At 39.5% G+C, this 27,523-nt stretch overlaps 1 protein-coding gene across 6 annotated transcripts; it reads right to left on the bottom strand.

Annotated features, from left to right (window-relative positions):
- Positions 1–42: 42 nt before the first annotated feature.
- LOC137133432 (collagen alpha-2(VI) chain-like) lies at positions 43–27,523 on the bottom strand. 6 transcript variants are annotated; one of them, XM_067517078.1, is made up of 30 exons: positions 27,370–27,523; positions 25,442–26,166; positions 20,953–21,108; positions 20,184–20,406; positions 8,690–9,300; positions 8,569–8,589; positions 8,355–8,423; positions 8,188–8,241; positions 8,045–8,089; positions 7,927–7,953; positions 7,814–7,840; positions 7,669–7,713; positions 7,514–7,567; positions 7,338–7,400; positions 5,458–5,520; positions 5,310–5,363; positions 5,177–5,212; positions 5,021–5,083; positions 4,450–4,512; positions 4,151–4,213; positions 3,974–4,036; positions 3,833–3,883; positions 3,659–3,757; positions 2,413–2,475; positions 2,282–2,317; positions 2,163–2,208; positions 1,876–2,028; positions 1,081–1,533; positions 951–989; positions 43–871 (listed from the first exon to the last, which is right to left on the bottom strand). In XM_067517078.1, the coding sequence occupies exons 2-30, from the start codon at positions 25,871–25,873 to the stop codon at positions 270–272; spliced, it is 3,774 nt and encodes a 1,257-aa protein (XP_067373179.1). In that variant the 5' UTR covers positions 25,874–26,166; positions 27,370–27,523; the 3' UTR covers positions 43–269. The 6 variants fall into 6 exon arrangements, with proteins under 6 accessions (XP_067373179.1, XP_067373178.1, XP_067373180.1 ...); XM_067517077.1 differs by lacking the exon at positions 27,370–27,523 and adding an exon at positions 26,552–26,803; XM_067517079.1 differs by lacking the exon at positions 27,370–27,523 and adding an exon at positions 26,552–26,802 and having other exon boundaries at positions 20,184–20,376.

The raw sequence follows: 27,523 nt of genomic DNA, 5'->3' as shown, positions 1-27,523 counted from the left end.
ACTAGAAACCTTTGGGATCTTACAGAATACAGCACTCAAATGTCCAAAAAACTTCAAGTTTATTATCTTAACTCAGTAAAGCTTAATGGTTGAAGAATGCTCGGCCGGTATCGCTTTTCTATTAAAAAAATATTGGGAATGAATACAGTTGCAGTGAGCACATTAGCCAATTTTACAGTGCTTAGTAGAATCATAGTAAACCAGTATTAAAATCTCAGATTAACAGCAGTAGCACCACAATTGATGTTCACATCAAGTGCCCGGTGTCTCTAACATACCCAGTGGATGAACTGGCTGAATAATGGGGACCGGGACACATCAAAGATGTCTTTTCCTTTAAAGATGGCATCCTCGTTTCCCATGGCCAGCTTTAATAGCACTTCTAGATCAACGTCAGTTCCTGTGGTGATCACTGTAGAGACCACCTGTGCCCTACGCATGGCATCAACTGCCTCCTCCAGGTTGTTGGTGTCCGTGATGCCGTCTGTGATGAAAACAAATGAAATCTCTGCGTGACGCCTTGTTTGGCGTACATTTCCTTTACTCAGGATTTTTTCTATGGCTTGGAAGATGGCAGGACCCAAGCTTGAGGAAGACTCCAGATACGGCAAGCGTGCTAAGCCATCATCAATCACAGCAGGGTTGTGTGTCAGAGAGAAGGCCACGTGGTTCTCGTTATCCTTGCCGAACTCTAGTAGTGCCAAACGGGCTCGCATAGGGTCTGTCTTGCTGTGAGCCAGTCCCATTCTGTCTGCCACCCTCTGCACAAACCGACGGAAGTGCTGGAAGTTGTCCACTCCAAGGCGCTCTGAGCCATCTAGAAGAAATACCAAATCCACTGGCCGATCGACACATGGAGCGACATCAGGCTCTGTAAGAAAAGAAAAATCTGAACTGAACTAAACTTCTCTAAAGCATTCAACTAGTTGTTTTTTATAAGTAACACCTACCGCTTTTGCAAGGGAGATCAGGGCACACAATCACTGGTTCTGGAAGGGAAATTACATGGACACATAGGTAAGACAAATGGTCAGAAGGACCAGTATTGTCATTGTATCCGGTATACGGGTACAAGTTTACCTGGACAGAGCACATTCTCCATTGTTGCTATAAAGTCCTCGGCCACTAAGTCAGTGTAACGCCTCATCTCAGTGACGCGCTCCTTCTTGCCACATGCTATTGACCCCAAGATCTCATTATCCTGTTCTTTTTTAAACATGTCACCAACCCCTATGGCATTCACTACCACATTGGCATTACAAAGGGAGTTCAGTAGATCCTCATCGTCGCGGGGGTCAAAACGTCCATCTGTGATGACCACCACAGATACTTTAGCTTGGGTTCTCTTGCTGTTCCTAATAAGAGTATCGTGGGCAAATTTGAGAGCTGATGGCGTGAAGGTGCCCCCAGCAATCCACTGCAAACTCTTTACTGCCGTTTTAAAAGCAGACATGGAGTTTATGTTGGGGTCATCAAGACGGATTGCCTCAAAGGTCCCATTGTGACTGAACTGAACAACTCCAACTCTTGTACCTAGAACAAATCAGACACATAAACATCTTCAAATTAGTTAATTCATGAAATATATTCAAACTATGAAGTTTGAATATTAACTGGTAACAGTTGGTAGCCCACAAATATTCACCACTGAGTTCTTTATAATTACTGCACTGTTAGTTATAATGTAAAGGGCCATGGGGGTCTTCTCAGAGACTTTTGGCTCAGTCTGTACATTCAGTGGGGAGTGATGAGTGGAGATTTTTTAGGCTTTTCACTGGAAAAGTCTAATATTTAATGACAGCCTCAACTAGTCGTCACTTAAAACTGTCTGCAAAAGCATATACAGGGTTTTCTGGTGTTTTTGGCAAACGGTACCAGTTGGAGATGCAGGGTCGCTGGCCATAGATCCCAGCCTGTTGATGGTGTTGATAACAAAGTTCTTTTCTAGGGTAAAGTTTGTCAGCCCAACACTCTCTGAGCTGTCAATTACAAATACAATGTCCAGAGCTCCACAGCGCTTCTCACAGTCTGCGAAAAAAGATAACAGAATCACCATGTTGAAACGACCTGAGAGTAAAGCAAACATTTCACTCATTGCACATACTGTTTTAAGTGAGCACGCAATACTGCAAGTCTGTAGGACAGTTATGGTATTTTCTTACCACAACAACCACACGTCTCCCTGATATAAGTCATGACATCACAGTCCTGCAGCAACAGGTATGCAGATTAGAAGCAATACCAGCATGAATATGAAAGGAAAAGTGTCACGTTTACTCACAGTGAGTCCAGGATCACCCACTGGCCCCGGGCCTCCCTACACACAAAGAGAGAGACAGAGAGAAGATCTATTGGATCTCAAATTTGCATGCATGGACAAGTCATTATGTGAGTGGTTTTGCTGTTACTTACATCAGTTCCAGGTTCTCCTTGAGGTCCCCTTTGTCCCAGCTTACCTGCTCCGCCTGGTTCCCCCTAAAAAAGAAAAGGATTTTATCCACAGGAAGTGACTAATATTTGTGCATAAGTATGCATTTCTTTGAAAATTGTGCTGTGACCGATTTTTGCCATGTTAATCCACACAAATGTTACATAATCTCTATAAGTCTTCAAACCATGGTAATTTTGTTAGTCTCATAAAACATTATATCCAAACTGATCCTCCCAATGCTTTATGAATGATTCTAAACATCTTAAAATAGTGCCAAAGGTCTGTATGTTGAGAGGTTAGATTTTGAATTTCTCTTATCCTTTCTGCTCATCCTGTAAGTTCAGGGTCCAGATGCCCTTTCTGCCGCAACCCTCCCCAGTTTCTACTAGTTTTGAGACTGGCACTGCACAGCTGGGGATGGAGATGGGCTGTTGGGGGTTCAGTGTCTTGCCCAGGGATATTTTAGCATGTGGTCAGGAAGAGTGGGGTGTCCACTCTACCAATTGAGCCACTGACCCCCGCACTAGACCAGCTGGTGTCAGATGACTTGGTGACGGATGGTGGGGTTTAATATATTAGGAGGTGGTTCTCACGTTTTGGCCACCCTCCACTCTCCAAGTAATATGAGCTCAATAAAAACACAACATAGAAGAATTATCACCTTTCTCATAGTTTCAACTTAACTTAACTGGCAAAGCTCTATCGAATTGCAATATTTTTGCCTAAATCAAAATATGACAATTGGGTAAAACCAATAAACAAATCACCTAAAATCTGAACTGGAACACTTTCCCAAATCAATGTCCCTCTTACTTTTAATTTGGAACTACTTTCTGTGGATAAAGGGGTCCAAACAATTGGTCTGCACATTATCCAGAGACATTATGTTTTTGGAAAGACGCAATGCTGTTGAGCTTTCAGGAGAAGCTTTCATTTATTGCTCTGCATAGCAAATTGCTTTGCCTCTAATCATTTTGTGGGGTTACAGAAGTTTTAATTAAATTTTAATCTTCCTTAACTGTGTAGAAGTTGATCTATGATTTAAAAAAAATAGTAGTGAATCTCCTATTGAATAATTCTGAGGATGAGTGGTCTATACTACACACATTTTAAGGTTTGCATCTCCAGAGGTAGTCCCAGTTGTGCCAGAGCTACATTAATATTTGTCCTGGTCTTGCTAAGTACATGTCCCTTCATGTACACATTCAGGTGCTTGATGATTCTTACACGCTCTCCTGGTTGTCCTTTGTTTCCAGGATCTCCTTTGGCACCACAGTCTCCTCTGCCCCCCCTAGGTCCTCTCCTGCCTGGAACTCCTCTGTCCCCCTGGAGCAGAATAACTTTAGACATAAAGACTTTTAAATCATGCACAATCTTTACAAGGTTTAGTGAAAACCTTACTGTGGGTCCTCTTGGTCCAGGATAGCTGAATCCTGCTCTTCCTCTGTCTCCCTTTCAAATAAAAACATAATGATGGTCATATGTTGCAGTGTTAAACATAGAACCATCCCTTTGCAGAAACAAAATATAACTTTTTGTCACCTTTAACCCACGGGTTCCAGTGTCTCCCCTTGGCCCAGGATCTCCAGGAATTCCTCTGGTGCCCTGCAGCCACAGAAAACGATATCAAATTTTGTCATTTTTTTAGAATCCACTCAAACCATAAATTCTAACAATTAGCAACTGCTCTTGCTGACTACGATGTTACAAACAACATACGTTTCCTCCAGGTCCCCCTGGTTCTCCTGGCTGACCCCTTGGACCTGGTAGTCCTTGGTCTCCCTGGAGGAAAGAGGTGAACAAAGAAAACATTACTGGAAATCACCTTCCATCCAGCTCACATAGAATCACTTATCCCGATGTGAAATTGGCAAAACATAGTACTGGACAAGTTTTACAGAACAATTTCCCCGGAAAAGTGGCTTCTGTAACGAAAGTTTAGGGAAGTCGTGCTGAGCTCTTAGGATGCTGCTGAAACATCCCTCTGCAAAAATCCACCCACAGCGTGATCCTCTCACCTTTGCACCATTGATTCCACCTTCTCCAGGCTGACCTCGGCTTCCCTGTAGACCTCGTTCGCCCTTGCAAATAAATGAATGAGTCAGAATTTGAACCACATCATTATTGATGTATAATTAATCATATATAGTATATACAGTACACATTAAAAAACACACAAGTAACGTAGAGACAATTCTAATTCTTCATTTCAGTAAATTACATGACAAACTTTACCGAGAATCAGGCTAGAAAATCCAATTATATCGGGCAATGAAGTGTATATGTATGATCCTTCTCTAGAAGTATAAAAAACAGGTGGGAGCTGGGAAACTTGTTGGACTCATCTTTCTGTTTTATAAGGTCAATGCAGTCCATTGCAATTTGTCAGAGTTTGAAAGTAGGTTGTGTTTTGGCTTTCAGGTCACCAGCGGCAGCTTTCTTTCCCTCATGTTCTCCTCCACATTTTTTAAAGACACTACAGTGAGCAGAGTCATATTGAGGTCTAAATTCTGTGGTTCTGTATGATTTACATCGCACATAACATCAATTAAAGTATATGTTCTAGCTTTCTCTAAACACTGAACTTACCTTCTCTCCTTTGATCCCATCGGGGCCTAGTGCTCCCTTTGTTCCAGGGTCTCCTCTCCTTCCCTGATAACATTTATTTAAACATAATTTATTGCAAAACCATGGTAAATTCCTAAAATGATCATTAGATACATTGAATAAAAATGTGTAAAATACCTGTTCGCCTTTTGGTCCAGGCAAACCTTTAAGCCCCTGTGAGAGTTAAAGTTTTATTTCAGTAAACTTTGCAACAATTTACATTGTAACAGAAGTAATTATAAGGAAATTAAATAGAAATTTTATTTTGTACCAAAATTCCCTTTTCCCCTGGTGGCCCTGGATTTCCGGGATATCCGTCTTCACCCTGAACAACAGAGATCCAGGTCAGTGATTCTGCTATAAATGAAAAAAATCTTTATTTTCACATGTTTTGTGTTGTGATTCAGTTTGAACATTACCTTTGGTCCTGGTTCACCCTGAGGACCAGGTGGGCCTTGATTCCCAGATGAACCAGGGTCACCCTAAGCAACAAACAAATTGATATGGACATCAACTAATGCCTATTTAACACATCTGAAGGTCTACAGCACCAAAGGATAAAGAGAAAACTTTTTAGTCCGGGAAATCTGACCATTGACGCTCAAAAACCTGATGGTGGCAACAGCAACAAGAGCAAATTCAGTAAGATTTCTTCTAAAGAATCTCTTTAGAAACTGTAGGGGAGACTGAAAATAAACTTAAAAGCCAACACGAGTCATGGAAATATTGTATCATTCTTTGAAGGCAATCATCCACGTTTTAATTCACATGTGGGTGTGGGCTAATAACTTAGCCCATAAAAAAACAAATTCATGATTTATCCTCTGTGCAGCGGCTATTTTGAAACATCTAGGACAACTTGTCACAATCAGCTTGAAAATTTTAGACTTAGCTGAAACCTCCTCTGAGCTGTGTTTTTCAGCCTGAGCTTCTCCGGCCACAGTCATGTCACATCATTCATCTTTTAACTGCTGATAGCTGAGTGAGAAAAGCCTCTCAGTTATAAGTCCGGGTCAGAAATGTGGGACTTTCTGAGAAAAGAACTCCAGAGAGGTTGACAAGGACGTGAGTAAATGGTCAGAGAATCTTTTCCACACAGTTCAAACCAAATAAAATTCAATAGCAATTGAAATAATAAATAAATAAGGAGGGTTGTTGCCTGAAAATAAAGGCTGAATCTTTTTTACTTTTTTCTTTTTTAAGTTGAATATAAAATAGCACTGGCAGAGTAGATTGCTCTCAGAATGAGCCCTGGTTGTCAGATCCTACAGACATATTGTGTTTGGTTAATTAAACCCTTCAGGAAAGCATGCTTCTGCTGATCAGTCTGGCTGGAAGGCCAACTGCATCAGTGATGCACTGTTCCCACCCAAGGATCATTTGTTTGATTTAGCCTTACAATCAGACAGGACTGCCAAGTTGTTTACATTCCTCTGGCTTTTTCTCTTCATGTCAAGAAATAGATTTATCACCAATCAACACTGCATAATAAATTGGCCCTGCCAATATTATTTTCTGTTGACATAGATGCTGTATTAGGAACTACAGTTAACATTTTTAATTATGAAGAATTAAGAGCTGTTATTCTACTAATTAACTTCCCTTCACTGATATTGAATTGGTGGCTTTTGGGTCTAGTGTGAGTAGTACACGTAAATGGACGCCATTAAACTTCTGCTCTGACTTTCCTACATTAAAATATCTCTCTACATCTAGCTAAAAAATGCGTCCAGATGAGATCACTTGGAAGAATCTTCAGTTCTGACTTGTCTTGTTGCTCACACTATGGTGTTTGTAATCATGGTCAACCTGCTTTTGCAGGTCTCCTCCAGCTGACATCATCTGAACTCCTAATGATGGGAAAACTCCTTTGGGTGATGTCATCTGGAGGAGTTCTTGAGCTAGAAGCACATATTGCAGGAATATTTTAATATAAGGAAGTAAGAGTTTTAAAGCATTAATGTCCATTTACATCCTTAACTAAAGCCATAGCAAGTTGAAAACTGATGAAGTGCGGCTGTTTTTCTGCTGTAACACATTACACCATGTCTTTGGTGACTTAAGTTTGTCCTCAGATAAACAGTTTTCTTGGCATACCACTTTGCTCAGCTGTCCTGACAGCTGTTCTAACAACTGGCCACACTGCATTAGAAATGGGTGATTAGTGTTTTTAAAGCGTCATGATTTTGTATGTTAAAACAAGAGCACTTACATTTTCCTTTTACAGTTCGCCTTTTCTAACTGTTGTTTGGACATTTAACGTTTAATTTAAATATTGTAGTTTTAAATTAATACTGGCCTTTGTTCCTTTGTCACCTGGTGGCCCGGGGTCACCAACTTCTCCAGGGTAACCAGCTGCTCCCTTTGAGAGATAAAAATTAAACGAATCAGGACTGTAACCAGTCAATGCACATGCATTATGTTATTTATTAAATACACAGTAATGAAGTCATTCTGAATAACTCGTAGACTTACTGTGCCTCCTGCTTCACCTTTGCAACCAACGGGTCCAATTCGACCAATTTTACCCTAAAGATTTCCCAGAAGAAAACACGTTGTATCAGGATACTGAAAAAATCACAGTCAGTACAGTATACGCTGCACTGTGTGCGTTTTTAATGAGCACTCACCTTTTGTCCATCAGTTCCATTCCTGCCAAGTGCTCCTGCCACACCCTGTTTTTGGACATCAGTAAACACACAAATTAGCAACCACCGACTGTTCGGATGTTGTAGGACATAAATTTATGCAAGCAGCATTCAAAACATTATTAACCTTTGCTCCAGTTGATCCGATTTCACCCTGTCAAGATAAAACGGACCCATGAACTACATGGCTTTTCATTCACCACAACAAATGAGCAGACAGTGAGAAATGTTATTTTTCACCTTGTCACCTTTCAGACCAGCTTCTCCCTACATCAGAACACAGAAAGATGAGTTAATGAGCTAAAACAATGATAATTTACATAGCTCGGTATGAATTTGTCAGTCAGCTTGAGCAAACCTTTGAACCAGGTGTTCCGATTGGACCTTCAATGCCAGGATCCCCCTGAAATATAAGTTGTGCTTATCATTAATTTTTATTTATTTGTAAGTATAAGTTTTGGTGTAATAATGATTGTGTCTCTAGACACAATTCCAACCTACCTGTTTACCCTTTTCACCTTTTGTTCCAGGAAGACCTCTGTCTCCTTTTGTACCCTATAATATTGTACAAATATTTAAATTTTAATGCCACAATCTTTGCTACTAGCTGGACTATCTATACATTACATCATTTACTGCATAAACACATTTAGCATTTCAGTACTCACTTTTGGACCTTGAAGCCCTTTTTGTCCAGGGGCCCCAGGACTCTCAAAGCATTTATGTGCACCATAACACTATAAGATCAGTGAAGAAAGCAAGACAAATTTAATGTTGTAAAACATTAAAGCAGGAAACGAGAGTGATCTGGAGCATCCTAAATGCACAAATGTATCCATCCCCCTTTTTATTAGACTAATCTTAGCACATACTCTCACATACCTTTAAATAGGCCTGATATTTCTGTAAAAGAAAATACAATGTAGATGAAAATAGTGATCAATTCATTCTGAATTTAAAATATAAGAAATTAGGTGAAGAAAAGAAAAATAATTCAGATCACCATGACTTTTATGATCCGATCAATGGATTCAGTCTTTATTTTTGGGCGCCCGTCAACAATATCCACGGCTATGTAGTCATTGCGGTACAGCTCAGTGGGAGAGTTGGCTATCTCTCTCATTCCTAATTCATCAACAGATCTGGATGCCGCCACTGAGAAAATATGGATCCCCTTCTCCCGAGCCTTCTCTGCCATCACCTTGATCCCCCCACATGGATTTCCTGTCACATGCCCGTCAGTGATGACCACAGAGAAGAGGACAGCGTTTATCCCTGAGAAGTAGTGGGTGAGTTGGTGGGTCATGTTTTTGAGGGCGCAGTCGATGTAGGTCCCTTTGCCTAGGTAGCGGATTCCACCGAGGTTCCTGATGAAGTTCTCCTTGGTCGTGAACTGGCTGAAGACCTCCTGCGTCTGGGAGAAGTGCAGGCCTCCTATGGACCAGCCAATCTGGATCTGACCCCGGTACTCCTCGTCGGCAAGCCTCTGGACAAAGATCTTGGTGAACTCTTTCACGTTTTCCACCAGGATGCCAGGCGGAGACTCCTGTAAGGCGATGGTCTCCGAGGTGTCGATGGTGAAAAATAGCTTGATGGGACAGTCGACTATCCCGACTGCAGGAGAGAAGAGCGACTCAGTAAATACTTTCACACAAGCCCCATGTTATCCCTACATGCACAGATGTAATGTAACTAGGAACATTTACTCCTGTACTGTACATTTCACATTTCAATATTGCAGTTTTTGTTTGACTACAACTATTAGACTATAATAACTACAGATTATTTATTTAATGTTGGTTGAGTAGTCTAGACATTAACTGCAGCTTAATACTGCAATTTTTCATGTTTGGACTGATGGTTGAATAAAACAAACACTGTGTTGATGATTTATTTATAATGATCTAGATATGCTACCATATATATCAGTAGAAGAGGTAAAACTTTAGAGTTTATATACTATAATATGTTCTTATATATAAATATACTAAAAGCATGTAAAAAGCAATAAAAACAAGCTCCACCTTGACCAGGTGTTTCCCATGTCAAATATGTATGAAGCTGCTCTTGGATGAAACTATTCTATACTTATATTTTGATACGTAAGTACATTTTGTTTCCAGAGCCTCTGAACCTTTATTGAAATAATATTATGAACATTGGACTTTTAAGTCTTTTTAGTATGGAATTTGTGGTTATATTTAAGAAAATGGGTGAGTTTGGAGCTTTGATTGAGGCGAATCCAAAAATAATGTTTAACGTTTAGCTGATATTTTACTAAGCTGGAAATGTATTAATGTAACTCACTCTCACAACCTTCAGGTCTTGGTGTGGGCCCAGGTAGGAAAGGAGGTGCACTGTCACCTCGCCCAGGTATCGGCCTGGGTCCACTAAAATGCAGATCCTGAGGAATTGCAGCTTGGAGCAAGCACACAAAGATGAACCCTGAAATCATTCCCATTTTCCCTAAAACCTGTAAGACGACAGAGGGATGAATATAGAATAGAATAATATTGATCCTTTGCAAGAAATTACTTTTTCACAGCAGCCCGCTACAACAAACAAAAAGATAAAAATAGCAATAAAACAAACAAAATTCCATTCCTTGAAGACTTAAAACTCTAAATCGTCCTTTAAATGCAGGAAATGGCTGTCAAACAGTGAGTCTTCACAGAAGACGTCTTCATAGAGAAATGTTTATCACTATTTTAAACAATGTCAGTGAACAACCAGACCCTGTAGACGAGGAGGACAATATTTAAATTGTAGCTGGAATGGAAATGTTGTTTGTTGCTTCCCACCTGTTTAGTGAAGTTAAAATCTACAGACTATTTCATGCCATCAGCACCAAATATACGGAGGGCTGGTTGAAATTCTGTGTCAGGAAATAAGATTCGAGCACAGTTCATCTTATAAGACAAAGGTGAGAAAAAATATCCAATGAAAGCAAAATATTAATTTAACCAAACATTAACAAACAAGATGAAATGAAACACAGTTTAAACTGTTGGCTTAGTGAAAAACCTCAACCCACAGCAGGAGTTTCCAATCGGTTTCAATTTCTCCAAACATAAAGACAACAACAGATGGACAAATATTTGAGTACGGGGAAACAAATCCAGGAAGAGTTGTAATGTGGTGGAATGCACAGTAACTTTTAGGCCTCAAAGATCTGAATATCTCCTTTGAGATGGCAATGTGGCACTTTTTTACACTATTAAATTTATTGTCTAAAGTTACTTTACAGTTTTATATAGAAAACCAAACCATCTTCTAGAAAATGTTATGCTTTTAACATTAAATGTGCTTCTATGTAGCTACATTTTGCCGATGTGCCTTTGAAAGCAGGATGTTTACATGTAGTTTAATTACCATTAGACCCACCAGACGCTCTGGATAATTTCACCTACAGTATTTGATTCTTTTAAAAACACAAAGACATCATGACTAAACCACACTATACTACACTAAACTCTTATAAAAATAAAATCCAGTGAACTCACCGCGGCAACAGTGTGTGAGAATGTAAAATCCAAGCTGCGACTTGAGTTTATCAGGAAATTCGTGCAATCTCCAAAGACTGTAAACGACAGATAATCATCTCAAGCGGAAAGGTCCCATATCCGCGGACTCAGTCGGGGTCAAGTCCTAAGTGAGGGGCCGCCCGTTTTATACTCATTTGATGCACAAGCGCGCGCACGTACGCATCCACCCACATACGCGCACATGCAGATTCTTTAATTTTTCTAGTGTTTGAATCAGCAGCTGGAATAAAAAGGGACACTCTCCAAAGACGTTGGGTGGGAATGAATCTAACCTCCTGCAATCAGCCATTTATCTGCCTGGTTTGACAGAATTAATGTGACTGAACACAGGTCAGCCATCACCACCTCCTTACATGGAGAGCGCCGCGCACATCCACAGTCTGTTTATGTTTTCAGACTATACACCATGAGAGATGTCAGGCTGGAATTCAACCACCGCAGCTACCCAAGATGTACAGTTCACAAAGCCATTAGTCGGTGGATCGATTAGCTAAGGGGCTAATTAAAATGATGTGCAACTTTACATTTACAAGGTTTTTTTTTTTTTTACAAAATGCGATGCACTTCGAAATTATGAAGCATTGTCATAAATTACCATAACAGTACAAAATATAAGGGCAGATAAAAAACTTACTTTTAAAATATTAAATTGTCATATTAATATGCTGCCAAATAGGTTTAAAGGGCAATTTATATGCATGAGGTTTAATTTATTTATAAGCAAAACCACAAACTCATTTGTGGTATTTGTCTTCATTCTTTGTTAGCCTGCTGAGAATCAGTGGAACCATGTGAAAACTCTTAAAAGGGTTGTCTTTCGCCTCACTTATCATTATCCTTTTCAGGTTTTAATCGCATGTGTATAACAGCTGTCACTAGGCCAGAGGTGGGGTCCAGCCTGGACAGGTCTCCAGTCTATCTCAGGGCCAAGACAGGGAGACATGCAGACAACCATTCACACTGACATTCACACCTACAGATAATTTAGAATCGCCAATAAACCTAAGATGCATGTCTTTGGACTGTGGGACGAAACCAAACAAACTGAAGGAAACCCAAGCAAGCACAGAAGAAAAATGCAAACTTCACACAGAAAGGCTGCAGACAACTGTCAAAGTAGTTAAATTAGAGACCTTTTAGACCGTCTGGTTGTGAGACACTGTATTTAGTGACACTATAAGTTGCAGATTGAGCTGTTTTTACTGCTGTAAGACACAAAATTAAGTTTTCATTGTCTGTTGAAGGACGCTTCCTTTCAAACTATGTAGACAGATTATTATAGATGACCTGCCAGTCTTTTTATGCTTTTATGATTTTATTCACTTTTTAATGAATCAAGAACAGAGACGTGTCCTCTTTGCAGTAGCTGTGCCAAAGTCACTCAATGGCCCTGATGACTGAAACTTTATGCTTCATTTAACTTCAGTATGTAAGAGCAGAGCAAGTACAGATTCAGATACACAGCAGCAATCAGGAGTGAGGAAGCTGCAGATCGGGCATCAAGGGCATGTTGAGAAGAGCTGATCCTCACATAAACCATTTGTTCATCTAGATCTTTTTTTTTTTTGGGTAATGCCTACCTTGTCCTCAAGTTATGGGTAAAACCTACACTGTCAAATACAACCCAAAGGAATAAACAGAAACAAACAGGACAAATATAAAGAACAGCCTTTTTTAAAGCTAAAAACAATTAAACCAATTTGGAATATTGAATAACTCTGTTGTTTGAATCTGCTCCCAGTCAAAACAAGCTGAAAAAAAAAACAATGAGCATGTTCAACAAGGGGGGACTGGAGACTGGACATTATGAGGCATGTGTCCTAGTTTGAGATGTGTCTTAATTAGGTCACACACACACACACACACACACACACACACACACACACACACACACACACACACACACACAGTAGTCTGACAGTGTGACTATTATGCAGGAAAGCATTAGTGTACACATGGCTGTCTATTTATTGAAGTTCAAAGCCTGCGTGCTCATGAAATCCCTCATCAGGGGCTCAATTAGAGAAATGCAATGATTCTGTCAGTGACCTGCTCACAGTGAATTGCGGCTTTTTATAGAGCAGCCCAAGTTTGTGTGTGTATGAAGGTTGGAGGTGCTTTCCTGAAGAGATGCTGAGTGAGTAGGTGAGCGATTAGGAGAGAGGCAGAGGCAGGCTGCCTGCTCATTCCCCTGGGAAACATTCTTTTAATGTCTGCAACATCTAGAGAAACATTTACAGGTAGGCTAATTAAGCTGTGCATCTTGTGGGCAGGAACAAATACCAAGTTCCTGCCCACATGATGCACACAAGACAACCAACAGGAAATAATAGGGGAATAAGTCTATGACTTTATTATTTGATCACTAAAAACCACCAGATGGCTCCAAAGAATTTTGAAATTCTTCACACACTATAATATCTTCAGTTAGAAATCATGGAACAAAATGTACTGAAGAATCTTAGTGAGAAAAATGCCCATGCTGTCTGATTCCCCTTCGGATTATTAGTCTGTAACGAAACATTTCTTGACTTATTTTCATTGTAAAATAACAGAATCTACAAAGAAAGGCTGAAATACAACTGAGGACACTAAAGTCCTGTCCTCAGGTGTTTGTTGGGGTGGGGGTCATTTTTGTAGTGTTTTAGCAACTGGTGGGAGTTTACGCTATAATTCTTAGTTTATTATTTCAATAAAAATTTAACATGGAAGTCAACATTCTTGGCAGTGGAGAGCTTTGATGCAATTGAAAATATCAGTGTTGGGGAAATAAAGTTTACGGGAAGTGAGTTTTAGTTTGTGCTCATAAAAATGTACTGATAAGGGGGAATGTCCAGCCAGGAGAACTCTTGAACCTGGTATAAATCCTAAAATCACATCTCGTGCTCAAATAATTGTATGTGTAAAGTAATAAAACAATATGTAATATTGTATGATGTATAAAGTTGTTTTGTAGAAATGCTCAAGAAAAGCACAAGTACCTATGGTGTAAATTAAACTTAAAAGTGCACATGCAATGTTCCAAGTCACTCCTCAACTTGGTAATCTATATTCATCATAGTTGACAGTCATCTGAATTATTCAGAGCCATCATCTCTCCGATCATTAATGATAGTTTTCATCTTTGCAGCTCCCATGTGTATTGTTAAAATACCCCCGAGAAAGACTTCACACCAATTTGTATTGTAAATGCAAGTTATTATGAAAGCATCTGTATACAAGTGCATACAGAGAGCTTCCGACTTCTAAATCGCTGGTCTTGTGTCAATTTATGCCAAATTTTAGTGTAAACACTACATTAAAGTTCTAATACTCAGCATAGACACTGCTCAGAAAGTCCTGAGGAGTACATGAATGAGCCTCCAGGGGGAGAACACAAGCTACAAAAACATGTCAATCATTTCTACAAGTGGTAATCACTTTTGGCAGGTGCTGTACACGATGTCTTTTATTATCTGAGGTTGTTGCGTTAGTGTAAATGTCTACTTAAACATAATGTCTGGTTGCAGATATTGTAATGATCTGGGGTTTTTGTACAGTGTCCCATGGTTGTGGCTCCGGGGTTAGTCCTGTCATCTCACAGCAAGAATTCAGTTCTAGATTTCCTGTGTATGTAGGTGTCCTCTTGCAGTCCAAATATACAGTATATATAAAACTGGAACCTCTAAATTATCCAAATGTCTGTTTGTCTGCGTTGATTGTACCTCAGCCTCACGTTTCAGCAGCCACTGGCCCTGAACAGGAATATGTAGGCAAAAAATAGGACAGATGTGTCTTCATCAACAAAGAAGAATCTGACTAAAAGTGTTCTGGCTGCCTCTTCTGTAATTTCTCCCAGCATTGTCACTGACCCTCGGTGCTTCTAGCTTCTCTATTATATCCATCATTTCATCTCGCTTCAACAAAAAAGCTCAGCTCTTCAAAATGCTCCTTTTCATTTTCAGAGGTAGCAGAAGTTGCGGGGAGCGATTGTGCGTTACTTTCTGGCCGTGTGATTCAGACTTAAGATGACCTGCTTGAATAGCACATTAGCTATATGCAATTTGCTCAGTTTCAAAGGTTCAGTGTTCTATATAGTCTGCAGAAATCCTTTTTGGGTCAATATTCTGCAGATGAAAGCAGTGTGTACAACTGTTATTACACTGTACACCAACCAGAGGACCAACAAACCTTCTGTACTCACAGGATCCTACGGATTTAACACATTCATGCCTTGCAAAGTGCCTTAATTATTTGATTAAGCTGAATGTTAAAATCGGTTGAACATGTGATTGATGGGTCTCGTGTGTGTTTGATTCCAAAATCACAGTTCTGCTTTGGTTTCAATTTTAAAATCATATTAGGCTAAAAATGTAATTATATGCTATGAAAACTTAGCACTGAGTTGAGCAAGTGACTGAACTTTAAAAAAATTAGTAATTAAAGCAAAACACACAGAGGTAGAGGTGGGTATAATGCTTTAAAATGAAATAAATTCAAAGGCATGAATTAATCTAAACTGCTGTTGTAATGTGTAGTATGTTTCCTAAGCACAAAAACATATGAGCTCAACATGGGCAAAAGAGAGCAATTAAATATTTATAACTGCTGGGATAATCCTGAAAGAAGACATCCAGGTAATAAATTCCTCGGAATCTGCTTGTTGTTTTTCTTGTTGAGTTTTGTCAAAGCTACAGTAGATGTGTGTGACTGTGAAGTCAATACGACAAGGTGTGAAGGTGTGAAGAGAACTGAAGTAAACGGATTCATGGTGAACTTTCTGCAACCTCCCTGGTCTTTGCAAGGTGGCTCAATACAGCAGCTCCCATCCATTGATATCAGCACTTCATGGCTTAAATAATTCAGCAGAAAAATCACGGTGCTCCCTGATTCTCAGCAGATACTGTACTTCTGACATTTGATTGTGACTATGAATAGCAGGGTTGCAAAATAGCACATCCAGCAGGTAAAGTGGAGATGAATTATAAAGAATACTAAAAGCAAAGAGACGGAAGGTAATGCTCCACATTGTGCTTTTTGGCAGCTAAATAGTGGAATACTTTGCAATCCAGCAATGAAATTTTTGTGACATGTTAATAAGACAAGGTCACAATTTGGTATTGCTGCACTGCAAAAACCTACAGAATGAAAAAACAAAACAAAAAAAAACATGACATTATGCTCTAGCTTCAAATTTTTAAGATAATGATGTGTTTTAATGTGAAGTATGTTGGAAAAGGCTCAAAGGCATCTGAGGCAGAGTTCCTAAAATTACTTTCACACTATGATCTACTTTGGCTTTTTGCTCATAATGGATAATATTAGCATCAGAATGCTTTTAGGAGATTGCATCCAAATGAGAAACGGTACAATAGTGCAGTGTCTCCCCTGCACAGTATCACAGTGTCAGTTGAAATTATGTAAAAAAAAAAAAAGAAAAACAAAAAGGAATGGTAACAACATACTCCCCTCCATCTCCACCCTTCATTGCTCCACAACATGCTTTAGTGATGTGCTGTTCCCTGGGATAAAACTAATTTTTCATGGACATGAAACAACAACCACACAGAAGTATCAAAGCGCGTGTCTGAAGCTGAGAGCCAGGAGATTGGGAAATCACTGGCTTTGCGAGCCAAATGTGAGCATGACTATGTGTCTAATGGACTGCAATTGGCATCCCAGTCCTCTGGAGCAGAGATGTGTTTTCATGCATGGAAATATGGGTAGAAGCAATTAACCAAACTGGCTTCATGACTGTTCTTAATATTATTTTTTCTTAGTTGTTCAAATGCATTGGTAGAAATACTGTAGGAGGGCTTGTTTGGAGAAAAAGTGCTCCACAAAGAGCAAATGCAATTTCATAATTACTTAAAACTTCTTGTACAACCAACAAAGTCACAAAATGATGCCTGAAAAGAAATTGCTGCAATAAAAAATTCTTATCATAGAAAATGACCCTCTCTTTAAAATCAGTGCATCAAACTAAAATAAGATTTACAAGAGGCTGGTTTACTACACGTTAGATGCATGAGATTACTGAATGCCACTGTTTCCAGTTCCTACAAGATCTTCCAACACCTTCCTTCCTGATCACCCTCATTGAGGTCTACAATCTATCTTGCCCATTGTGCTCCACTGAGGAGCAGCGGCTCCTGGTCCCTACGCTACACAGCAAATGATCCCAAGAAAATCAGCTCAGTTGTTCTGTCTTAGTAGAATAAACCAATACAACCAATCCTGCCAGTTCAGACTCTCAATATTCAAAATAAACTTAGAAACATATAATTTTCTCTTGTTGCACTTTGCTTTAAATATTTTTATAAATGTTAAGTCCCTTTAGATAAAATTTTCTGCCAAATAACTAAATGTGAAAGTGTCATATTTGTCTTCACTAGACTACACTAGAGAAATCCCTTTAAACATTAGTAAATTGATCCTTGAGCTTATATTCTTTTCACCACAGTGGTTCTGTGTTCAAAGATGAATGTTCCCAGTATGAACATCCATACTGGGGTTATTGGAATAACACTTAAAATAACTATTTTACAACCGTTTCTGCAAATGAAACAACTTTGACTTTTATTCAATCCGTGTAAGGACATCAGAGATGTATTTTGAAACAAACAAGGACATTGTATTAATCCAGTGCAGTTAAGATCAGATGCTTTTTTCAACTGGTTCATAAATTGTTCACCTCTGTGTGAGATAAGGCCTCAACTGGACTTCTCAAACTGTAGTGACTCTCATGACCAGCTCTCGTGTGCTATTGCTGGGTTGGTTACGGGGCTCCGGTTGCCTCAGGTGGCTGAGGAGATGGAGGATGTTGTAGGGACAGTGTTGGTCTGGCACTGTGCTGCCACTGTTTGGGTCTGTATGTGTTTCCGGTCCTCCTGCAGCTGTCACAACGGTTGTAGAAGTGGAGCCTGCGGCTGTGGAGGCTACCACCATTAATGAGGAGGTGGAGGCGGATACTCCTATCCCAGTCTGATATCCCTGATTGGTCTGAGATACAGTCCTATCCATAGCATTGTTCTTCAGGTCTTCACAGTCCATAGACTTATCGTAGTTAAGGACCTTCCACTGCTGGTTCACAGCCTGCCAGCGGTGGAAGATACGAAACACAGAAGGTCCCTCGTGGACAATTAGTGCTGTGAAAATCAGAACATTAATAAAACAATGTCACTTTCTAACAGCAGTCTTAATGACAGCGCAAAGTGATATATATCTCTGCAGTGGCAGATTAACTTTGTTACAGCCTGCAGAAAGTATTAGCTGTGGGAGTAGAAGAACAAAACAAGTCATCTTTAAAATACTGCGCCATAACCCTGAGATAGGATCTTTATTTTTTTTAGAAAAATTGTAGACTTGGTCCACCTCGTGACAAAGAAATACCAACCCTTTTTTTGATTCAGGTTATCAATATCTTCCCTGCATAAATTTCCGGGGTTGTTAAATAATGTCTTATCACGCTTTAAAATTTGTTACAGATTTCTGTTCATTGAACTAAGATGCTTGGAGCTTGATTTGTTTTATACAAAATTAATGTAGAGGGAAATTTGGTGTGTATAGTCTGTATCATACTATGATTTAAATGTTTAATATGTTTTATAACAAAACATAATGTAGCTGTAAAGACATGAGGTATTTTAAGTGTTTACTGACATATCTTTCAACACTCTATGAGATGCACCTGTGACTTGGTCTTATAGAGCTAACAGATTATAGTTAATGAGGTATATTATTGCATTTATAGTATAATGTTTTCGTCTTATATAAGACATTGTGTAAATATTACATATCGCAACAACTATAGTGATAATAGTCTGGCAATTACAAACATTAATAATTCATAACCTCTTCTGTTTATACAGAGTTTACTAATAAAATTGTGTGTCGTCTCTAAGCTCTGTTCCCCCCACCCCACCCCCAACTTTGTGGATAAGAGAAAGTCAGGCCTGTGCTCTTTACAGTCTGCCAGGTGACAAGTTAATCTCTGTGAAGTGCAGAGTTAATGACTCCACAGTCATTCCTCGCCACCAAACCGGAGACAATCAATCTCCTCTTCCTCTTATCCTGCTGTCTGCTGCAGAGGCAGTTAGAGTTTTCTTAATGTGAGATGCCATCACACAGTCATCCACAGCACAAGGGCCCTCAGGCTTTAGAAGAGGACATCAGGCTGCGAATGCTTCAAATTTCAATTTGGACACCCACAACAAACTCGGAAGCTGGTTAAAATGCTTGAATGCACCCTTTCCCTTGTGTTATTTTACTGCACGCTGATCAAAAGTTTAGCAGAATTTGACACTGCAGCTTTTATTATAGAGTGAACTGCATTTTAATGTATGCAGTGCAGAGCACTTCAGATGTGGAGTACTGAACATTCATCATTGCTTTGTTGGAGCGTTTCATTAACTTTAACACAATAACTGTAATAATACAAAAGTATTAATAGAAATTGGCCAAACAACCAAGTCTGTGATATACATAAGGAACAAAAATATAAGATTTGTATAAATCAGTGGTCACAAATAGGCAGACCGTGGTCTGGGTCCAGACCCTGGCCTTAACTTGTCCAGAACCAACATCACATCATTTATTCAGTTTTAGCAGAGATTACATTTCGACTGGCAACTTTTCTAACATTGTTTCTAACACTGCTACTGCAACAGGGACATCTTACCTGTCTCTGATTGGCCAGCACTCTTTGCCATCAGTTTAGGCATGGGTATAGGTTTGGTATAGATTGCTACTAGTGTAAGTTCCTTATTGCATTTACAATCACTTGTCCTCAACTTTTCACTGACTCTGCTAAACAACTATCACATTAAAATATGCTTTTGTCTGATAACTGCATAATGTACATGGAATGACCAGACCAGCCTCAAAATGATTCTAGATTACACAAACTTCAGGTACTTGTTAAATAAACTACTAATATGTAATAAATAAACCAGCATTAAATTAGCACCTCACCAATGCAGACGACATCCATGAAGCCGTACATGCCATAGCAGATCTGGAAAAGCAGATCTTGTCGCTGCCAGCGTGCTGATGGGCTGAAAGACGACCACACAAGCCAGGATATACTGGCCATCAGGAACAGGGATCCTAAGATGGCTGCTGCTATCTGCACTTTCTCTATCACTGTAAGAGAAATGGCCTGCCACTGCAATGAGATACAGACACTTAAGACACACTTTTGAGACAGGACCCACAATACAAGTAGAGACATTGGTACTAATTACCACTTATTTAGCAAATTTTAAATTAAAACAGGCTAATGGTCAGAAAAAACTATTCCACAAAACAAAAGCATTAACCGCTTTTGAATTCTGCTAAAGTTACAGTAAGTATGTAGCCAAAAACCAAAGCCAACTCTCTTTTATACATCAATGCCTGGAAGAACCAGGCATTAGAAAAATGTATATCCACAAATGACCCTATCATGTCACCACACAGTAAAGACTGAAAGAAAGTGGTTTCCTTCTGTTCATTTTATCTGAATTTTGACATAAATACATTCAAACAATATTATCTGAGGCTAGGTGTCTGTATTCCCTTACACCACCTATTGTCCCAGTGATGTGGCATAACTGGCCTTTTATAATTATATTTATGAAACTAAAGATATAATATTGGTCATAATCTCTGACTTTTGGATATTTTTACAGACACCAGTAAAATCTTGGCTTCTCATCCAGCTTTTTACATTTTGACAGTGCTGATGACGCCCTAAACTCACCTGTAGTGGATTCTTGGTGCTAACAGCAATAACCTGATATTTGTAATAGCAGAGCTCACAGGCCCATGACCCTCTCTCACTGATCCATTTGATGAGGCAAGGCTGATGAGTGCAGCGTACTGACCCACTGCACCGACATGGGCTCAAGAGTTCCCCCTGCAGGAAAGACAGAATCAGTCAGCAAACAGGTACAAGCAAAAAAAGGCAATATTTTAAAGCAATGCAGTAATAGTACAATGTATTATTGTATCATGCATTTTTAATATTTCTTTTCCCTCACAATCTGTGCTGCAGCTGGTGAAACATGATTGTACCTCACAACTTAAGATGTCCTGTGATACAGTAAAGACATAAAAATTATAAAGACCCCTACTGATAGACTTTCAGTAATATTTGATGAAAAGCTTCATAATAAAAAATAAGAAAATTGCTGAATGTTCTGTATAATACTGGACTGGTGTTTAAAAGCAGGTTGCTGTAAGCAAAGATTTGTGATTAGGAAAAATTATCTCCCAACAACAATCATGTGTGGGGATAATATGTGCATATACTGCACATACGTTTATATTTCTTTGCAGCTCCTTGTACTGGCTGTGAAATGAAAGCACATGCAGATCGAAAGAAAACATGCTTGATTACTTGTACTACTGAAAAGTGGAGGATTAGTCACTTAAGCTTTAGTCAAAGACCAAATTCCCTCAAAGCTGCTAGATAACTGCACGAGAAGTAGATTTTTACTGCAACTCTTAAATGAATGGCTATCATTTAAAAATATGTTTTTATAGTGTGGTGCCATTATACTTAAACTGTATTCAGCCACTTTACCACATGAGGGATTTATAATCTTTCACCCTGGGCCCTAGGCTCATTACCATATAGTACTAGTCTATTGATACTAGATATAGATAAAAGATTTCCAGCTTCTGATCTGCAGTAGAAAACCTAAAGTGTCTTGTAATGTTTTTAATCTTCATAGGACTGAAAAAAAAAAAAAAGCCTGTAGTAAGTGAAAAAAAGCCTTTCTGCTGCAAAAAAGCTCTCCACCTCTATAAGCTAAGGCATTTTATTTCAAAATACTGTTAATGTAGTTATTCAGTATTTGTTGTGTCTGTCATGAAGATAGCATGGATGCATGTTTTTTTTTAAATATGCAAATTGCAGCGAGTTTTCAAATGATTCTCTATGCCATCATTGTGCTGACATCGCTGACAGACGGAGCAGCACCCTGGTCGAGGAGATGGGAGGGAAAAAGCATTGAGACAGAGGAGAGAAAAGGCCCATCTACAGATGGCCAGGGTGGGAGTGTATTGGCAGAAGCACCAGAACACTTCTACCGGGTCCAGTGGGACTGAGACCACTCACTGTGACTGGGCTGATCCCAGCCAAGAACTGAAACCTAGATCACTACAGTACAACTGAGGCTGGAGAGAGAGAGCAAGAGAGACGGATAACAAATGTGGCATTAGAGCCCACACATGCAGAAAGTGATACTAAATGTCTTTGTTGATCAAACAGCAGTTATTGATCATTGATAAACACATTACAACAATGTTATAAAAATCTGACCTGGATGTGTTACTCCATTTTTATATTGCGTTATCCTAAAAACCACATTAAACTAAATTAGAGATGGCTATTCACGCTTATTAAGGGTATGGAATTAACAGAAGTAAACTCTATTATCTCTAGGCAAAGAGAAAATGTGGTATAATAAACTAGCACTCACAGAAACTGAATGAAACCAATTTACAATAACCAATGACATTCAGGCCAAAAGCATTCCAATAAGAAACTTCGAAACTGCAGTCATCTAAATAACAGCTTCATATAAGCATTTTAACTATACATTATAACTAAACAAGTTAGAGGGAAAAGAAGAGCATTCATTGAAAAATGAAATGGGTCATATAATTTCACATTTATTTACCTATAATGACTACTCCTAAAACATGCTGGGGGATGTTCCACTTATGCTTATTATATAGAAACCATTAGGCCTACAGTGACAGTTAATTGACCTTATAAAGTAACTGAATAGAAGCAGATTGAGGGTTTATAATTTAAGTTTTATGCTACCGTCCATGGACTTCAACAAAGCCCCCCCCGAAAAATCCAATAGTTATGTAACTTGTTTATATCTCAATTCCAACAAATGGCAGAGGAGCCATCAACATATGATGGAATTCAGAAACCATAGCACTCAGCACTGTGGGGCCATATAAAAAGAATGATGCTAACTTGACCCCTTCAAGGCTTCTGATCATGACACAGACAAACATTCTAGTGCATTATCTGTGTTATGATTTAGGAGGGAAAGGCCACAATTCTTCTTAGCAGCAGGGACTCCCAAATTCTCAACTGAAGTCACGGCAGAACATTAGAAGCATAAGCCCAGATGTACACTTCTATGTAATAGTACACAACTCTTTCTCTCCACCATCACTTAGTGTTGCTCAATGGGGGATGTTAGGGTTTCACAGAAAGCTCAGGCTTGAATAACGCAAGTTCTCTGTAAAGCTTCTCTGTGACCTTTGGCTTAATATCTCAATTTAGCTGTATATAAAAAACTTGCAATAAATTAATTTCAACTTGTACAGCTTGTGAAGTAAACTGGCTTAAGGGTATTAAAAAGTAAGATTTCTTTTCAAATCTGTCTCAATAAAGAAAAACATAACTATTATACTCATATATAAAATGAAAGCATTACTGATCACTGATCCTCCACATACTGGCCATGAAGAGATCCCTCTCTATTTGTATAGAGGGATCTTCTGTGTAAAATCCAGTTCTTGAATAATAAAATCAAAATGTTTATGTTTGTATGTACACTGATTCTTTGGTGAGTTGCAGAGAAGGGATACTGTCATATCAGAAAGAGACAAAAGAAAAATGTAACTTTCAAAGACATCCACTAAAGGGCTTGCTTCATGGCAACCAACCAAAAGAAGAATGGTTATAATCACCAGCAACCTTTTAAATGTACATTACAGCCATGCTACGCTTTACACTGAAACTGATTTGTAAAGATGTGAACCTATCCTTTAAAACAGCAGGACTTTCGTTATAAATCACTAAGGACACCTCAAAGAAAATGGCACCAATAACACTGACATGAATTCGATAGCACAGACTTATTACATTGTTCGGTGTCATATAAAATAAGACTAGTCATTTTTCAAATTGTTTCCTTTGTCAGACTCTCAAGGCTCTTTTCTAGGGGGATACTTGAGTAAAGCTATATCTCTTGCTCCCTTCTTTACTCTGTCTTGAGTATCTCAGCCTTGGGGATGGAAATGTTTTGGAAGTGGACTGTCAAATCAGATACTGAATGCATTGGTCTATGTGACATCCTGGAGGCTAAGAAAGAATAGAGGATAACTAATGTCCCCACTGCCTGCGTCGCAGTGACACACAGGCAGTCCACTCATTTCTCTTTTCACATGGAGCCTCATGTCTCCTTGTACCTATTTACAGTACACCTTAACAGATCCATATCTGGAGTTCATCCAAACCAACGGCAGAGACGGTAGGAAAAGGAAGGCTGGTGATAGATGAAAAGTTGCATAATAAAAGGGATGGCAAGAAATCAAGTGCTACTGACTAGCTGCAATGTCTCCAGAAAGCATTGATGATATGGATTGGAGGCCATACTGCAAATTTTAAGGCAGAATGTGCTATCTGTTGAAAGTTTCTTAAAAAAAACAAAAACAGACAACAAAAAACAAAACAAGAATGAGGCCTTGGCTTCCAATACACTCAGAACTGGAATAATGCACAAAAGAGCTGTTTTAGTAAATAGTTGGTGATGCACAGAGAGATTAAAGGCCATACACAGTGCAATTGCCATGAGATGATACAATAAATCTGCTGCTTGGGTAACAAAAGGCAACTATGAGTACAAACCCGCTAAGTAAAAAGATACAGTATATTGTACAGTTCTCTTGCTTCAAAATTTTCATATCTTCCCTTCCTCCAATACAATATAGTGAGGTGTGAGATATTTGTCAATGAAATTACAAAGGTTTTGCGAAGATGAATTCGGACTCTTGGGCTATAATGAGTTGTTACTGCATCACTGTGTATCCTCCACACTTGTCAACCATCAGGACAAAGTCTTTCATTACCCTCCCACGGCTAGCCATAGCTGTCTTTTCAAGCCACACAAAGAGGTGAGTGCAGGGTGCAGTAGGAACCCTGCTTAAAAGAGCTCCCCAGCTTACTTTGAGAAGACACTAAGAGTGAATTATCTCAATGGAAAACGACAACTACTGAATTCTCATGTAACAGAAGGCCTGCATGTAACACACACTCCATCAGGAAGGAGTAATTACTGGATCTAATGTGAAACCCTCAGCTGGTCTTTAGTTAATTGTGTTCTTTGTGGGGGCAAATAGGGGGAGTCAATTTGCCATTCATTTTATGAGGACAATATTAGGAGATTAATTAATTAAAGTGACTTATTTAGGAGACACATTTCATTTTGACTTACATGTTCTGGTCCTTGAAAGCAGATCCTGCACACAGGCGTCCTAAAGCCACTTTCCGTATAGCTGGTGAGGGAAAACCTCTCCTCCAGTTTGTCCTTTGAGCAGTCATCAGAGGAGCTGCTGCAGCCGCGCAGGGCCGCCGACAGCTCTGCAGCATCAACCCAGCCCGCCACCGGTCGCTCTCCACCGGGCAGCACGGTGGCTCCTGCCAGGGGTGGGGCAGTCCAGTCCCCCGCGTGCTGATGGCTCCGCGTTAACGTGTTGTTGTTGTCGGGGACAGTCACGCCTGTCTCATGGCTTTCCGTAGTTTGGCCGCTCATGGGGTTCAGCGGAGGCAGCGGTGTCGGCGGTGCCGGTGGCCCGAGAAGGAGCACCCTCAGGTCACCGAGCAGGACACAGCAGCGGTTTTTCAGCATGCCCTGGCTGCGCAGCATCAGACTGTCTCCCGCCAGAAACTCACAGCACCATTTAAAGGTGCTGGAAGAAAGCAGCACGTACTGTATGTGTCCCACTCATAAGCAACACTTCTTCCTGCGTAGTGGGATGGGATAGTGGATGAAGGGGTTCGTTTTCCGGCGTTTGTTGGGAGTTAGAGCACCCTTTTAGTTTCTGTAAATTCCAAATAAGTCTCTTATTTTTTCCCCACGAGGATTTAAGTCCAAAAGGCAAGTAAATCCCATCGATGCAAACAAGTGTCTGGAGCCATTAAGTTCAATAAATGGAACAGCTAAAAGAGGAAAGTCAAATGTTAGATTGATAGGAATATGCATTCAACTAATAAGGGCTATGGCCCCTGCCCTCAGTGCCCACTGTCATTTCATGGCCTTAATAGTCTGTCTGCTCTGTACAACATGAACTAACTAGACAGGCTTCTCTCTCTAGATTCACGACGAGTACAGAACCCAGGAATCAAATGTGCCTTTGGTACAATGGACTGAAATAGACTACAAAGCAAAATGTCAGTGCTCAATATTAAAATTCAAAAATTCCAACAAAGACGAAACCAACGTTTTAAATAAACAGATCAGATTACGGTCAGCGTTTTGTAAGGCTTTCAAAGCAAATCAAATCAATCGATGGCGTGCCATGTTAGGAAGCGAAATCTGCCTTACCTGGGGAGCTACACCGATTTCTACAGGACTCACACTTTCAGGATTTTTTGCACAAATTCCCTGCCAGACTGCAGATCGCGTTTAAGTCCCTATGAAGCTTACGTTCCCCTTTCCGAAGAAAAAGAAGATGGGTTTAAATCCCTTCGTTAAAATTCAACACGATTGTCGGACCGTCCTGCTCTGGGTGGAAGGATCCGTAGACCCGGATTCTCTTGTGATCATTGGCTGCTGAACTGGTGCTGCAGCTTCAGCACCATCATTCCAGACGCCACACGTCACCACCGCACAGTGATGCAGGCAGCCAACTAATTACTACAACGGTGGACGGAGATAATACACACGAATATGGTTCATTACTTGTTTTAGGTTAGACATCCGTCATTGTAGAAGGACACATTACGTCAAAGGTGACATTAATGTTTATTTATTTTTTGTAAAGGAGTAGCTGGTGAGTCCCTTTCATCATGCTAGCTGACAGCTGAAAATTAAGTTGTAGGCTACCCGTTAATTATCAATAATTAACCACGTCAATCATCAGGCAACGAGACAAACACATTATTCGAAACAGCTCAGTTAAACAGTGCCGTTTTTCTCAAGACAAATGTAAGTTACGTCACAAAATGGCTTAACACTTAAAAAGGAGCCAGTCGATAAGAGTAAAAGGAGATACTGCAGAGTTCAGTCAAATTAAGCATTCACCAAAAGTCCTTAAGTCGACATAGTTTTGTCAACATAAAAAAGAACATGAAATTAAAACACATTTAAGACCAGTGGTGGAAGAATATGTGAGTATGCTAAATTAAAAATTAGCAACTTACCTGATTTAACAGTTTCTAGATTAGGCTGCTCGATTAATCAATTGGTCTCTAAAAGTGAGCAAATTTAAAATATTGCATGATAATTTAGCAGAGACAAAGATGCAATGCCACAATGTTAACATACACTGTTGTAAGTACTCAAGTATTGTCAAAG

This window comes from Channa argus, chromosome 9 (genome assembly GCF_033026475.1).
Source record: "Channa argus isolate prfri chromosome 9, Channa argus male v1.0, whole genome shotgun sequence".
Lineage (NCBI taxonomy): Eukaryota > Metazoa > Chordata > Actinopteri > Anabantiformes > Channidae > Channa > Channa argus.
This window is presented reverse-complemented; position numbering and strand designations above follow the sequence as displayed.

What these genes read in the sequence shown, in the direction of transcription:
- LOC137133432 (XM_067517078.1), bottom strand. Translation starts at nt 25,873, where the DNA reads ATGCTGCGCAGCCAGGGCATGCTGAAAAACCGCTGCTGTGTCCTGCTC. An exon ending in AAGGTGAAAAGGGTAAACAG is followed by an intron (nt 8,090 to 8,187) that starts GTAGGTTGGAAT and finishes CTTATATTTCAG; the next exon opens with GGGGATCCTGGCATTGAAGG. An exon ending in CAGGGGAAAAGGGAATTTTG is followed by an intron (nt 5,213 to 5,309) that starts GTACAAAATAAA and finishes TAACTCTCACAG; the next exon opens with GGGCTTAAAGGTTTGCCTGG.